The sequence below is a fragment of the Taudactylus pleione genome, unplaced genomic scaffold, assembly GCF_031769625.1.
Source record: "Taudactylus pleione unplaced genomic scaffold, aTauple2 ptg000016l, whole genome shotgun sequence".
Taxonomy (NCBI): domain Eukaryota; kingdom Metazoa; phylum Chordata; class Amphibia; order Anura; family Myobatrachidae; genus Taudactylus; species Taudactylus pleione.
This window is the reverse complement of record NW_028284418.1, coordinates 12,675,342-12,691,492: the sequence shown is the minus strand read 5'-3', so window position 1 is coordinate 12,691,492 and position 16,151 is coordinate 12,675,342. Positions and strand designations below refer to the sequence as shown.

At 46.1% G+C, this 16,151-nt stretch overlaps 1 protein-coding gene across 3 annotated transcripts in view; it reads right to left on the bottom strand.

The window, feature by feature from the left end:
* Positions 1-2,527: 2,527 nt before the first annotated feature.
* The window catches only part of KIF19 (kinesin family member 19), a 101,929-nt gene continuing 88,305 nt past the window's right edge, over positions 2,528-16,151 (bottom strand). For all 3 annotated transcript variants that reach the window (XM_088473156.1, XM_088473148.1, XM_088473164.1), the window contains 3 exons: positions 12,033-12,436; positions 10,147-10,303; positions 2,528-3,084 (listed from right to left, as the gene is read on the bottom strand). In XM_088473156.1, the coding sequence (XP_088329282.1) occupies positions 2,921-3,084; positions 10,147-10,303; positions 12,033-12,436 (725 nt within the window). In that variant the 3' untranslated portion in view covers positions 2,528-2,920. The remainder of the gene's footprint in view (positions 3,085-10,146; positions 10,304-12,032; positions 12,437-16,151) is intronic.

The following is a 16,151-nucleotide window of genomic DNA, read 5'->3' as shown; positions in this document are numbered from 1 at the left end:
CTTGGTAAAAAAAAAATCTTAAAATGCTAATGAGTTTGCATAGTTTACCTATTTATTGATGTGATTTTGCAATGCAAAACTCGCCATAAGCATTTACATTAAGGAATGTGTGCAACCCCTTTACAGTAACTGTGCATGACACACACACCTTGACAGACCCCTTGAGACTTGCTACCTTGCATATGGCTGTTACCAGGGATTCTAAGAGGGGATGGGGAGGTTCAAAGTATCTGGACCAGCCAAAGAGGTCTAGCCATTGCGCCAATACTGTGTAGCCACACCCCATCCAGCCTCACACCTACGCTTTCACACACACACACACACACACACACACACGACTGGCCGCATCCACTAAAAGTACATATGGTGCAAAAGGGACTGCAACACTTTACACCTGCAAAACAATTTCATTTCTTACATGTCAGAAATGGCGCTGATCAGACATTGGCCGCTCGGGTGCACTTTATACCAGAAAGCACATTTACATGCTAACAAATATCAATGTCATTAAAATAGTAAACTGCATAAATGTAACAAATGAAACAAAGACAGTTCGGATGTTCAGTTATCCTCATAACATAATATTAGTATTTTAGAAGAAAAACAATCTAATTTGAATGTAAGCAGTTGGTGTACAAGTGGCAGGAGGCAGGCGTTTCCAGTCCTCTCACAGGAATACAAGTCTGCTAATTGCTATACTGCACAGAGTATTCCAAAAAGTGCAACGGGGCATGGGCGTTAGAATGTGGGCGGAGGCCTAACAAGTGCTTTTCCACATATATTATGCAGTGTAATTGTCGCAAGTGGCTAGAATTTAGTTACATACTATATGACACAAGCTAAATTCAAGCCAGATGCCTGAGAATTTTACTAGATACCTTCTATATTGGATCCGTTAGCATAATAGTAATTCTATAATAGAATATTAAGAACGTGTCAGCGTGAAATAGTGCATCATGGGTTCCTCTAGGTGTAAACAGAACTTGTCAAATAAGAATTGATAAAAAATTAAAAAAGGCAAAAAAAAATTCCGGTGTGTATGAGACAAATAGGGGCATATTCAATTGTGTGCGAGAATAGCGAAAACCCTGCACCTGCAAGGTTTTTCCTGCAGGTGCAGGTTTTTTGCTATTCTATTAGGTGCGTGGTTTTTTAAAAAACACGCACCGGGAGGTTTTTTTTCACGCACCTCCTGAGCAAGCGTGATTTTTCCTGAAATTGATGATTTAAGGAAAAGTCACTGGGACTTGCTCTGACACCCCCGCGGCACTAACCCTGAGGACTAATTAAGCAATTGGAAGTATCCAATAAGCTTAATTAATCCTTAATTACTCACCTTCCTCAGCGCTGTCTTCTGCATCTTCTTCTGCATCCAACGTCGGGAGCCGGCTCTTCTGCAGCATGGTATGTCAGTGTGTGGTGTATGTAGGTGTGTATGAGTGTGTGTGTGCATGAGTGTGTGTGTGTGTGACCCCCGGTGCGGTGTGTGTAGCCCCCCCCAGAATGGGCGCTGGGAGAACTACATCTCCCAGCAGCCCTTGCTCCTCCCATCAGCCCCCGGGACTCCCATCAGCCCCCTCTCCAGTAAGAAGAGAGAGGGGAAGCCACTGGGAGCCACGGAGACCCGGGCAGATAAGTGACTTTTTCTTTTTTCTTTTAATCTACGCGGCGCGGGGTTTTCATTGATGAAAATCCCGCATCCACTTTTTTTTTAATTGAATCCCGCGTGTATCAGGAGCGCATATACCCGCGAGATTCGCGAAATTGGCCGCGAGAGGCGCGAGGTTTTAGCCTTGCTAAACCTCGCACCCAATTGAATATACCCCATAGTATGCTCAAAGTTTACAGCCATTTTCCATTCACTCCAGTGTAAAAACTCTTCCTCTATCTGGGATCATTGCCAAAGTTACCTTGAAATATCACCATTGTTTCAGTGTGTAGCTTAGACCTAAGACGTGGACAATATCACAGCAATGAAATAATGAAATTGCATAGTAACAAGGTTATGTGTATCCTGCGGAGGTATTCCTCCTACACAAAGATTGCCTGTATAGTAGTTTAGAGTTCAATCATTCCTTGTGAATACAGTGATAGGTATTGATTTGTAATATACTCCTCAGGCCTTAGTCCATTGCATATATAATATTTAAATATTTAGCTCAATGCTATTGGACGCCATCACTTGGGGTTGGTTTACTCTCTTACACACATTGGCACAGAGATACACAGCAGGAAAAGGATGTTTCTCATGTGAAAACTATAATGCCCATTAATACCTACAGATATGTGTCCAGCAACGCAGATCACTGCTAATGTCCTTCGCCAGCTGGTAAGCTCTGAGCTAACACAATACAACAGTTATCCTTCCAGTGACATTTGAAAAAAAAATCCCAACATCTGACAAGAAACCTACAAAAAATCAGACTGAAAATTGGATAAATGAATTGCAGGAGGTTTTATCTAAATAATCCACTTTGAAAGGTAAAACGTTGCTTTCCGCTTAAAGAATATTGTTACATCCATCGAAGACCAGGCACTCTATGGAAAAGAACAGTCAACCAAATGTATATAGCAGCACATTCAATTCTCCTCTGGAGCTATAGTGAGCTATTGTAGGTCCCTGCAAGGATATCCCAAAAGCAGAAGACAACAGCTGTAATACATTTGCCAAAGGGCGAGGAATGATGAAAATACCTTTCTGAATACAAAATGTATATGTTTTATTTATACTGGTGAGTAAATGCCATCTTGCAGCTTTTGAAGTGTTTTCAGAAAATCTGTTCAGCATAGGTCATCCAGAATTCCCGAAGACGTCACACTACCATCACAGTGCAAGCCAAAATTCGTACCATTAATATCTGGACCCCTCCTAAGTCCACGTGCTTGGCTGTACAGTGTTGTACGTAATATTTTCTGTCCTTTAATGTTTCCGTACCCTCATTTCCTTGCCATTAACACCTCCAGCATTTGCATTAATATAGTTGAATCGTGGCCGTTGGTTGGTGGAAATTTGCTTCTTTGCATTAGCAGGTTGGTTGAGCTGGGGTCCCGCTCCTTGGTGGTCTCCCACTTTAACCATATTTCCTGTGTAAATTTGAAAATAAATATATATTAATATTGTATCATAATGTGAATAATTTTTTTACATATAAAGGATAAATATATAAATTAGGGGTGTGCACCGGCCACTTTTCGTGTTTTGTGTTTTGGTTTTGGATCTGGATCTTTCTTCGTGTTTTGGATCTGGATTGGTTTTGCCAAAACCACCCTTCCGTGTTTTGGGTTCTGGGTTTTGTGTTTTGGATCTGTATTTTTTTTTTAAAAAGCATAAAAACAGCTAAAATCACAGAATTTGTTGATTTCTCTGCTCCTATGCTATTATTAACCTCAATAACCTTAATTTCCACTCATTTCCAGTCTATTCTGAACACCTCACACCTCACAATAGTGTTTTCATGTCCAAAAGGTTGCACCGAGGTAGCTGGATGACTATGCTAAGCGACACGAGTGGGCGGCACAAACACGTGACCCATCTAGGAGTGACACTGCAGTGGCAGACAGGATGGCAGTTAGAAAAACTAGGCCCCAAACTGTACATAATGCAAAGAAAAAAAAGAGGTGCAAGATGGAATTGTCCTTGGGCCCTCCCACCCACCCTTATGTTGTATAAACAGGACATGCACACTTTAACAAATCAATCATTTCAGCGCCAGGGTCTGCCACACAACTGTGGCTGAAATGATTGGTTCGTTTGGGCCCCCACAAAACAAGCTGGCAATTAATGTGTCCCTGCACAAACTGGCTCTACGGAGGCAAGATGTCATCCTCATCCTCCTCATCCACCGATTCCTCACCCTCTTCAGTGTGTACATCCTCATCCTCACAAAGTATTAACTCGTCCCCACTTGAATCCACCACCACAGGTCCCTCTGTACCTTCTGGAGGCTGGTCTGCCTGGAAGAGCTGATAATTCATTTTGATGAACATCATCTTCTCCACATTCTGTGGAAGCAACCTCCTACGCCTTTCGCTGACAAGGTTCCCGGCTGCACTAAACACTCTTTCGGAGTACACACTGGAGGGGGGGCAACTCAGGTAAAATAGAGCCAGCTTGTACAGGGGCCTCCAAATTGCCTCTTTTTCCTGCCAGTACAGGTATGGACTGTCTGACATGCCTACTTGGATGCTGTCACCGATGTAATCCTCCACCATTCTGTCAATGGTGACAGTATCATATGCAGTGACAGTAGACATGTCAGAAATTGTTGCCAGGTCCTTCAGTCCGGACCAGATGTCCAAACTTGGTCCTGCCTGCCCTGCATCACCGCCAGCGGGTTGCTTAGGATACCTAAGTTTTTTCCTGGCAGCCCCAGTTGCGGGAGAAAATGAAGAAGGAGCCGTTGACGTGTCACGTTCCGCTTCAGCTGACAGTGTGTTCACCAGCAGGTCTTTGCACCTCTGCAGGCTTGTGTCGGCCGGAAAGAGAGACACCACATAGGCTTTAAACCTAGGATCAAGCACGGTGGCCAAAATGTAGTGGTCTGATTTCAACAGATTGACCACCCTGGAATCCTGGCAAAGCGAATGAAGGGCTTCATCCACAAGTCCCACATGCCGAGCGGAATCGCTCCGTCTTAGCTCCTCCTTCACTTTCTCCAGCTGCTTCTGCAAAAGCCTGATGAGGGGAATGACCTGACTCAAGCTGGCAGTGTCTGAACTGACTTCACGTGTGGCAAGTTCGAAGGGCTGGAGAACCTTGCACAACACGGAAATCATTCTCCACTGCGCTTGAGTCAGGTGCATACCCCCTCCTTTGCCTATGTCATAGGTGGATGTATAGGCTTGTATGGCCTTTTGCTGCTCCTCCATCCTCTGAAGCATATAGAGGGTTGAGTTCCACCGCGTCACAACCTCTTGCTTCAGGTGATGGCGGGGCAGGTTCAAGAGTGTTTGCTGGCGCTCCAGTCTTCGGCACGCAGTCGCTGAATGGCGAAAGTGGCCAGAAATTTTTCGGGCCACCCAAAGTGTCTCCTGCGCGCCCCTGTCGCTTTTCAGAAAATTCTGCACCACCAAGTTTATTGTGTGAGCAAAACATGGGACGTGCTGGAATTTGCCCAGATGTAATGCCCGCACAATATTGGTGGCGTTGTCAGATATCACAAATCCCCAGGAGAGTCTAAGTGGGGTAAGCCACTGGGCGATGATTTCCCTCAGTTTCTCTAAGAGGTTGTCGGCGGTGTGCCTCTTACTGAAACCGGTGATACACAGCGTACCCTGCCTTGTAACGAGCTGGCGTTTCTGAGATGCTGCTACTGGTGACGCTGCTGCTGTTGCTGCGTAAGGTGATACATCTACCCAGTGGGCTGTCACAGTCATATAGTCCTTAGTCTGCCCTGTTCCACTTGTCCACATGTCCGTGGTTAAGTGGACATTGTGTACAACAGCATTTTTCAGGACACTGAGGACACTTTTTCTGACGTTTCTGTACAGTCTCGGTATCGCCTGCCTAGTGAAGTGGAATCTAGACGGGATTTGGAACCGGGGACACACTACCTCCATCAATTGTCTAAATCCCACTGCACTAATGGCGGATACCGGACGCACGTCTAACACCAACATAGCAGTCAAGGCCTCAGTTATACGTTTTGCTTCAGGATGACTGCTGTCGTACTTCATCCTCCTCGCTAAGGACTGTTGGAGGGTCAATTGTTTAGTAAAAGTAGTGGTGTTCCTACTTCCTCTCTGGGATGATGAACGACTCCCAGCAGCAGCAACAGCAGCAGCGGCAGCAGTAGGCGTAGCAATGCAGGATCCTCCAGAGGAATCCCGGATAGGAGAGTCAGTCATGCCAGTGACATGGCCTGCAGGACTACTTCCGATCCTGACTAAGGAGGAAATTGACGAGGAGGGAGTTGACGGTGTGGTTTGCAGGCGCTTGGATACAACAGGACAACGGGATTTAGGTGTCCCTGGACTGCTTACGGTCTTAGCCAAAGTTTCTGAACTTGACAGTAACTTTTTATGAACGCGCTGCAGGTGCCGTATAAGGGAGGATGTTCCTAGGTGGTTGACGTCCCTACCCCTACTTATTTCACCTTTACATATGGTACATATGGCAAGACAGTTGTTGTCCGGATTTGGATAGAAATATTGCCAGACCAAAGAGGTGGAATGTTTGGTCTTCTGCCCAGGCATGACCGTGATGGGCTTTTTCATCCCACGGACAACAACTGTCTCCCCCGGAGCCTGATTTAAACAAACCACATCACCATCAGAATCCTCCTCGCCAACTTCCTCCTCAGCGCCAGCTACACCAGTATCCTCATCCTGTTGTACTTCAACAGTGACATCTTCAATTTGCATATCAGCAAGTGGACTGTGGGTGCTCCTTTCAGCACTTGCAGGGGGCGTGCAAATGGTGGAAAGAGCCACCTCTTCACGTCCAGTGCTGGGAAGGTCAGGCATCGCAACCACCACCACACTTGGACTCTCCTTGGGGATTTGTGATATCTTCTTAGAAAGCACAGTTCTTCGCTGTGCTTTTGCCAGCTTAACTCTTTTGATTTTTTTAGTGGGAGGAGGGCTTCCATCGTCATGTGAAGCTGAACCACTAGTCATGAACATACTAGGGATCGACCTTAGCCGTTCCTTGCCACTCCGTGTCGTAAATGGCATATTGGCAAGTTTACGTTTCTATTCAGCTGATTTAAATGTCTTTTTCAAGGTCATTTTCCTGAACTTTGCCATTTGGGATTGTATGTGCCCTCTACTATGACATTGGGCATCGGCCTTGGCAGACGACGTTGATGGCATGTTATCGTCTATGTCATGACTAGTGGCAGCAGCTTCAGCACTAGGAGGAAGTGGTTCTTGATCTTTCTCTATTTTATTTTTATCGGAGAAAGTTTGGTCCTCCATTTATGTTATATCGATTTGATATATACGTGCGGCTAAACACAGAAAATAATTTTTTTTTTGGTTTGGACTGGAGTGTACTTTGTGGGTTACAGCACCCTTTAACGGTCAAGCCAGCCGGCCCTTTACTTATGACACAGGCGCACTCTTGGCACTACTTTGTTGATGCACGTGCGGCTACTGCGCACACAATTCACAAACACAGAAAATAATTTTTTTTTGGTTTGGACTGGAGTGTACTTTCGGGGGTTACAGCACCCTTTAACAGTCAAGCCAGCCGGCCCTTTACTTATGACACAGGCGCACGCTTGGCACTACTTTGTTGATGCACGTGCGGCTACTGCGCACACAATTCACAAACACAGAAAATAATTTTTTTTTGGTTTGGACTGGAGTGTACTTTCGGGGGTTACAGCACCCTTTAACGGTCAAGCCATCTGGCCCTTTACTTATGACACAGGCGCACGCTTGGCACTACTTTGTTGATGCACGTGCGGCTACTGCGCACACAATTCACAAACACAGAAAATAATTTTTTTTTGGTTTGGACTGGAGTGTACTTTCGGGGGTTACAGCACCCTTTAACGGTCAAGCCAGCCGGCCCTTTACTTATGACACAGGCGCACGCTTGGCACTACTTTGTTGATGCACGTGCGGCTACTGCGCACACAATTCACAAACACAGAAAATAATATTTTTTTTGGTTTGGACTGGAGTGTACTTTGGGGGTTACAGCACCCTTTAACGGTCAAGCCAGCCGGCCCTTTACTTATGACACAGGCGCACGCTTGGCACTACTTTGTTGATGCACGTGCGGCTACTGCGCACACAATTCACAAACACAGAAAATAATTTTTTTTTGGTTTGGACTGGAGTGTACTTTCGGGGGTTACAGCACCCTTTAACGGTCAAGCCAGCCGGCCCTTTACTTATGACACAGGCGCACGCTTGGCACTACTTTGTTGATGCACGTGCGGCTACTGCGCACACAATTCACAAACACAGAAAATAATATTTTTTTTGGTTTGGACTGGAGTGTACTTTGGGGGTTACAGCACCCTTTAACGGTCAAGCCAGCCGGCCCTTTACTTATGACACAGGCGCACGCTTGGCACTACTTTGTTGATGCACGTGCGGCTACTGCGCACACAATTCACAAACACAGAAAATAATTTTTTTTTGGTTTGGACTGGAGTGTACTTTCGGGGGTTACAGCACCCTTTAACGGTCAAGCCAGCCGGCCCTTTACTTATGACACAGGCGCACGCTTGGCACTACTTTGTTGATGCACGTGCGGCTACTGCGCACACAATTCACAAACACAGAAAATAATTTTTTTTTTGGTTTGGACTGGAGTGTACTTTGGGGGTTACAGCACCCTTTAACGGTCAAGCCAGCCGGCCCTTTACTTATGACACAGGCGCACTCTTGGCACTACTTTGTTGATGCACGTGCGGCTACTGCGCACACAATTCACAAACACAGAAAATAATTTTTTTTTTGGTTTGGACTGGAGTGTACTTTGTGGGTTACAGCACCCTTTAACGGTCAAGCCAGCCGGCCCTTTACTTATGACACAGGCGCACTCTTGGCACTACTTTGTTGATGCACGTGCGGCTACTGCGCACACAATTCACAAACACAGAAAATAATTTTTTTTTGGTTTGGACTGGAGTGTACTTTCGGGGGTTACAGCACCCTTAACGGTCAAGCCAGCCGGCCCTTTACTTATGACACAGGCGCACGCTTGGCACTACTTTGTTGATGCACGTGCGGCTACTGCGCACACAATTCACAAACACAGAAAATAATTTTTTTTTGGTTTGGACTGGAGTGTACTTTCGGGGGTTACAGCACCCTTTAACGGTCAAGCCATCCGGCCCTTTACTTATGAGACACAGGCGCACGCTTGGCTCTACTTTGTTGATGCACGTGCGGCTACTGCGCACACAATTCACAAACACAGAAAATAATTTTTTTTTTGGTTTGGACTGGAGTGTACTTTCGGGGGTTACAGCACCCTTAACGGTCAAGCCAGCCGGCCCTTTACTTATGACACAGGCGCACGCTTGGCACTACTTTGTTGATGCACGTGCGGCTACTGCGCACACAATTCACAAACACAGAAAATAATTTTTTTTTTGGTTTGGACTGGAGTGTACTTTCGGGGGTTACAGCACCCTTTAACGGTCAAGCCAGCCGGCCCTTTACTTATGACACAGGCGCACGCTTGGCACTACTTTGTTGATGCACGTGCGGCTACTGCGCACACAATTCACAAACACAGAAAATATATTATTTTTTTAGCACTTGGGGGGAGCGCCCCTGATGGACAGAGCACCCCCTGGACAACACTACAGCTCTCCTTTAGGACTGGGACACTGCACAGGACTTTGGAGTGGACACAGCCCCTATGGAGAACTGACTGCACAACACAGTCCAGCCAGCCCCTATGGACTTTGAAGTAGTGGACACAGCCCCTATTAACAACAGCAGCACAGCACAACACAGCCAGCCCCTATGGACTTTGAAGTAGTGGACAACAGCAGCACTACACTACACTACACTACACAGCCCTAACTCCCACCCTCCCTCTTCACTGTCCACAGCCGAGTGAGAAAATGGCGCCGACGCGGGTACCTTATATAGGATCCAAAACCCGCGAGACTCGGAAGGCGGGATGATGACGTTTTGCCTCGATTTCAGATCCGAGTCAGGCGGGAAAAGTCGAGCCTGACTCGGATCGGACTCGGATCGGGGGGGCTCGGGGGGGTTCGGATTTTAGAAATCCGAACCCGCTCACCCCTAATATAAATGTAAAACTATATATATGGCTCATCAATACAATAAAAGCAATTTTACCTCTTAAATTGGTTTTCCATCAGCCAGACATTAAAACACATGCTACCTACACATAGTGATGGCTGCCATTTTGTGGGCAGAGCCAATATTTATCATGATATAGAAGCCTATGAATTCATGAGGCACTGGTGACATCATGGAGGCACCTGTGAACAAATACTCATGTGACACTGGTGACATCGTGGAGGCACCTGTAAACAAATACTCATGTGACACTGGTGACATCGTGGAGGCACCTGTAAACAAATACTCATGAGGTAGTGGTATCAAATAAATTCATAGCTGCATTCTCATTTTGGTTCTACTTGCAAAATGGATGCCTCTACTGCTTAATGGTAAAGAGAATACTGTAAGGAAAATGAAACACACCAGCCTGGTTCTGTGGAAGTTTAACCTGTGCTATTGGTAGCACAATTTTCCCAGGTACTCGGCTGTTAAGGGTCTGAGGGATGTTAGTTTGGATCTTGTGGTCCGAGTTGCTATCAAGGGCCTTGTTTCGAGACAGATGGTTCCTTGGTCTGACCAGCTGGAGAAACAGAAATGACATGTCAATGTGAATTAACATTTTTCAGGCTGATACTATATAAAAAAGATGATCGTATGATGACCACTATTATCTCCAGAAAAATTTTCTATTTTAGATTTTTAACCTGGCTGCTCCCTAAATAGATTTTTTTCCCAATATAAACATAAAGTACTTTGAACACATCATTTAAACAAACAATGTAGTTATGTGGGGATGGCAGGTCCTGCATCGAGAATAATTTTCTTATTAATATACGCCATCATGTAGGATACAGGAGAAGGGTACCAGTGGGGCAGCAATAAAGTTTGCAGAGGTCAAGTTTGCGGCCGTGCCCCAAGCCACATCCTCATCTGCACAATAGTTCTATTACAATAGTTAGGTGACACCACGCCACACCGCAGCATTGGGGAGAATCACCTCCTTCTTTTCTTGCTGAGACAGCAGCCACATTGGACGTGAAGCACAAGAATTGTAAATTACATCCAATGTCTCTGTAAATGATGTGTTTAATGCAAGATTTATATGTATATTTATATATAATTAATATGTATTTCTGATATGTCAATGATGGCATCAGGAGCGTATTAATGCCTGAGGGGGATCGTATGCAGCAAGCCCCCTCCACTAAGCAGCACTCCACCCCAAACCTTACACCTTACCTTGTGCTGGCAAGCGGGTCTCTCCTCCTCTGTGGTGCCATTTTCCAGTGATATTTGAAAAGATGGAGCATGCGCACAAAAGAGCAATGGCTCTGGCACAAGGTAAGTATACTATATGGGTGCAGGGTGTGAAGTACAGGGCCCACCTGAACCCAGGGGCCTGGTGCACCACACACCCTACACCCATTATAAATACACCTATGGATGACATGTCATATGATTGTGTTGTATGTTATATGTGACTAAGGTGTACCTATTACATTTGATTTTTAATGTACACATGAGGCTAGTAAATTCCATATAATAGTAAATGTTCCTGTGATATAAACACAGTCTACTGAGTCTACTTAATAACAGTGTGAAAAGAGCAATGAAGTGCTGTAACCCACAGCAACCAATTAGATATTAGCTTTATACAGTCTAGTGTATTCTTTGCTAATAAAAACTGACATTGGATTGGTTGCCATGATATCTTTGGAGAAGAAAGGGGGATGAGAGATCTGAGACCAAGTATAAACAGTGGCTCTTCAAAGCTTCCAATTACCAGTGGTTTTGCCTGTAGAATTTAAAATGGCAATACTATTAAGGGCAAAGCCAGGTGTGTAGTATGGCTGTTTATAATTGTACAAGCATGAATGCAGATAGTCTGTGGTTTTCAAAAGCAGTCATTTATTATATACGCCCCCAAGAATTGTTATGACGTCTAGCTCAGATTCTGCATTAGGACTAAGATTGTCCCATTAAATGTTCTGCCATTGATATTCATTGCATTCTAACCATCATCATAAAACCATTGATGGTTGAGCCATTGATGATTAGTGGCCGCACATATGCAAACCTCCACTGTCAGACCTCCACCATCGATGTGCACCATCTGACCTCCCACATCAATGGTAAAAACCACTGAACATCGCCAGCAAACCATCAATTGTTGCCTCAATGGTCAAACCTAATTAGAACCCAGGAAGGAGCCTTTAATAACACTACTAATCAGCAGAAAATTGTAGAGCTGTGAAATTAGTGAGTTTAGAAATCCCAGACATCATACACAGATATTTTGTTGAGCTCACCCCTTGGCCAGTGACTTCAAATGACCTTGACCTCTTCTTTCTGCGTTTTACTTCTAAAGACTCCTCCCTTTTCTCCACTTTCTGAGGTACCTTCTTTGGTGCCTGCTGCCACAGAACTGGAGTATCTCTCCGGTGGTTGCCTGCTCTTCCTCCTACAGCTGTTACCATCTCACCGGTGCTGGTGGAGAGGTTGTCATCGCTGGCTGCGTGGTGGAGTGGAGAGCTGGGCATCTGCTGATCTCTGAATGGATTGTCCTCATTTTCACTCATTGAATGAACAGATAGGTTGCTTCTCTCTTTCATGGGCTGCAGCAGTTGTTGGCGGTCACCATCAACTACCCGGGAACGTCTCCGCGCCGCCTTCACTGAAATACTTTTGATGCTGCTTAGAATCTCTTTCTTCTCTGTGAATAAAAAGAAGAAAAAGCTAATTAATCTACAATAAAATTAACATGCAAACTTTTCCCACTAGACATCTTACAAATAAAGGGCCTGATTCAGACACTCTCGCAAGCGGCCGCTCGCTCGTACGCGACCGATGTTATGCATTTGCACATGCATCGCAGTGCGTGTGCGCGAACTAGCTCGAGCAATTGGGAGGCGCTCACTCGCCCAGCAAAGACAGCCCAGTGAAATGGGTGACAGGAGAGGCCGTTTGTGGGTGGTAACAGGGGGAGGACAGTAGTAACGGGGGAGTGGAGCTGCGGAGGCAGGCGTGCCTGAGTGTTTCAACGCCGTTTCAGAGGCGTGCATAATTAACAGGCAGCGTCAGAGTACACGTCACCGGGCTGTTTTTTACACTGAAATGCTCGCAGTGTTAGTGGTAGGGTAAAAGCAACCGCAAGCGCTGCGGTCAGATCCGATGGAACCCGATGTAGCGATGGTTGTATATACTTCCTGGAGATGACGTGCGCTAGTGGGCGGCTAAAGACAGGCTGGTGGGCATCTATAAACACTAAGTGATCGCTCGCCAAGACATAGTGGGCGTGCTTATGCCTTGCCGTGCGATCGCCTGCCTTGACATCACTTAGCAGATTTTGCATATGCTGGGAGCGAGCGGCCGCATCTAGCGAACGGGTCTGAATCAGGCAGAAAGTTTAATCAATGTAAACCAGTTAAAAATATATGGTATTGTAGCTTTGTAAGTACACATTTCCAAGAGACTTCTCCAAGCCTATAAAAATTGTGGCAGTTTCACCAGAGAGGGCGCTGGTGAGCAGCTGAGTCAGTGTGGGGCTGGAGGGATCCGCCCACACACAGAACAAAAAGGTTCAAGACTAATGGCTGCCATATGACCAGAGCCCAGGTGAGGCTTCTGGTGGACACAGTCAGACAGTCCAAGTGGAGCTGCAGTCAGATTGAAGCAGACCAGGTTGTCAGGATTCATACCTGCAAGGAGGCAGGGAGATCCTCCAGCCAACAAGCTGTGAAAGATATACTGGGCCAGGAGGCCAGTGTCCAGCCCTGCATATGGCAGGGAGGTCCAACAATCTCCAAGAGACTTTCATGCAGATTAGCTGCTTTTATAGAGAGAGCTGAAGAAGTGAGCTAGTGTCCTGATTTCCATGCTGGAAGTAAAGCACCATTTTAATTTATTATTTATTGGAATGCCATGTGTGGACTCTAATTCTGCACCTAATCACTGCACCACTGACACCCATCTACCGAGCCAATTACCCCAAGTCATCACAAGATCTATTACACTATAACATCACTTCCCATTGTTAAAGCTACACCTGCTATGTCATTCTTTCTCCCTGATAAAGGTATGGTTATGACTTGGTGCCGGATTCAGAGATGTATGCCACAGGACTATGCTGTGCAATACTGCACACCTCATATGCAAATGCAGCAGCTTCTGGTGTAAATAGACACCAGCTGACTGCATCGCAGATCTGAGTGCTGTGTCCTAAGAAGCAGCACTGGATCTTGGACCTAATTCAGATGTGGATGTAAATGCCATCACAGATGTAATCTCTCACGGATCGCAATTATGAAATTATGCTAATGACTCACCTGCCCTTCAAGGCATGGAGACGCCCACTGACAGCATCTCACATCCACCGCTCATGCACAAAACCAGAAACATCGGACACAGATAAGGTGTCCATCAGCCTCCTGAGCAAGTCTGAGCTGTCGCAGACATAGCTGCTCTCCAGTCACACATAGGGCTCTCCTGCTGTGAGTAAGTGGCTGATTTATGGACGCCCAGAAAGTGTAAACGGTCCAGATACAGTGTTTCTCTAACCGCCCGGTAAACCTCCCCCATACGCTGACTACCTGACCCTGGCCTCGGTACTCCCTGAAAATGCACGGCAACACATCCCCGTTTCTGGGAATGGAGGCCAGCACCAACCACTCCTCGCCCCCGAAGTCTGTCAATCAGGCTGCAGCTTGGTGGAACTGCGAAAGATCTCACAGGGGGCGGGATGCGCTAATATAGTGCGCCACTTACTGCCATGCTTCGCATTTGTACTGATCGCATATGCACTAACACATGCAATCAGTACAGCAAAGGACAGCTCTTCCGATAAGAACTGTCCTTTGCGATCTGCCCTGCGCCATGGACTTCCGGGTTTATGACCTGGGAGTCCATCTGCGCATGCACAGAGTGATGTAGCGGCCGCGGGGCATGCTGGGAGGGATCTCATAGCAGCGCGATGCGGTAGAAGCCCATAGGCTTCTATAGGGTAACACCAGCAAAAGCTACCCAACGCATCGGAGCCCGGTGGCCAGGAAAATAATGCTTATGGAAAATGTGGTAAACTGAGTTTTTACCGCATTTTCCGTTTAGTGCATCGAGCCCAGAGGGAGGCCTGCACAGTACAGTACAGATCCTGTGCATGCATCTCACATTGGGTTTGCGTACTACTCTGAATCAGGCCCTTAGACCTTTTATGTCGTAAGGTGTTGTGGTTATATTTCATACCCATTTCAAACAAAAAAAATAAGCAATACATATTGATATTTAATAATAATTAGGCACAGATCTATTGGCTGGTCACACGTGGGTCCCAGCCATTGAGGGGCCGCTACATGTAAGTGTAAGTATATGTCACAACCTATAGTTACAACTGTCCGCTATGCATCGGGTCACTCGTTTTTTTTATTTTGCCAAGTACGGGGATGCTACGGAGACCGATGCCAGGATGGAGGGGACTATGAGATCTCTTTTCCAGGTAGTCCCAGTGGATTCTACATGGAGAAGTGGATGTGAACATCTGGCAGCAGGTAAGTATGTCTGAGTGAGGTAAGTGAATGTAATAAAGTTGTACTTTAGACGGTGTGTGTACAGTGTTTTTTTTAAACTATTTTACAGTGGGAATACAGGTGCCGACCGGCTGCTGGCACTTGTAGTACCACAAGTGCCAAAAGGCAGGCATGTTGGCACCTGTAGTACCACTGTAAAATACAACAGTTTTTAACTATTTCCAACATTATTACCTCCGTACCCACAGCCCAGGGGTGCGGGGAAGAGATCTGGGCTTCAGCCTACGCCTGGGGTGTCGGGAGAGGGGGGGACTCCTTCTTGGGGGGACTCCCACCTCCCCTGAGATCCCATCTTGGGCTGACCGGCTTGGGGTGCGAATACTTTGGCCGTGAAGACCCGGTGATAGGGTCTCCTGGCTGTGGCATTACACCCCGGTCGGTTTGGGTCTGGTGCTGGTTTTAAATATAGGGGGACCCCTACGCATTTTTTCCCCCCTATATTTAAAAACAGGACTGGCCCTGCAGCCAGGTGCTAGTTCCTAGAAAACATTCCTACATGTTTTTTTTCACCATCATTTTAAGAACCAGGACTAGCTGAGCAGTCCGGGGCTGGTTATGCTTTTGGGGAGGACCCCACGTCATATTTTTACTAAAATGTAACCCTTAAAATGACAGTAAACACACAAGCAGCCTGCACATATTTCACTGATATATGCAGGCTGCTTGTAAGCCACTTGGGGGCATATGCCCCTAAGTGGCTTACAAAGCTTCTGTAGTATGCTCTGCAGTGTATGGAAACTATATACTTATGCTGCTGTTCACTATTCAGCACTGCCCATAAGGTCTGTCATATAGTACATTTAACAAGGAAACAATAGCCTGCACAAGAGAGAGAGATCAGATTTAGAG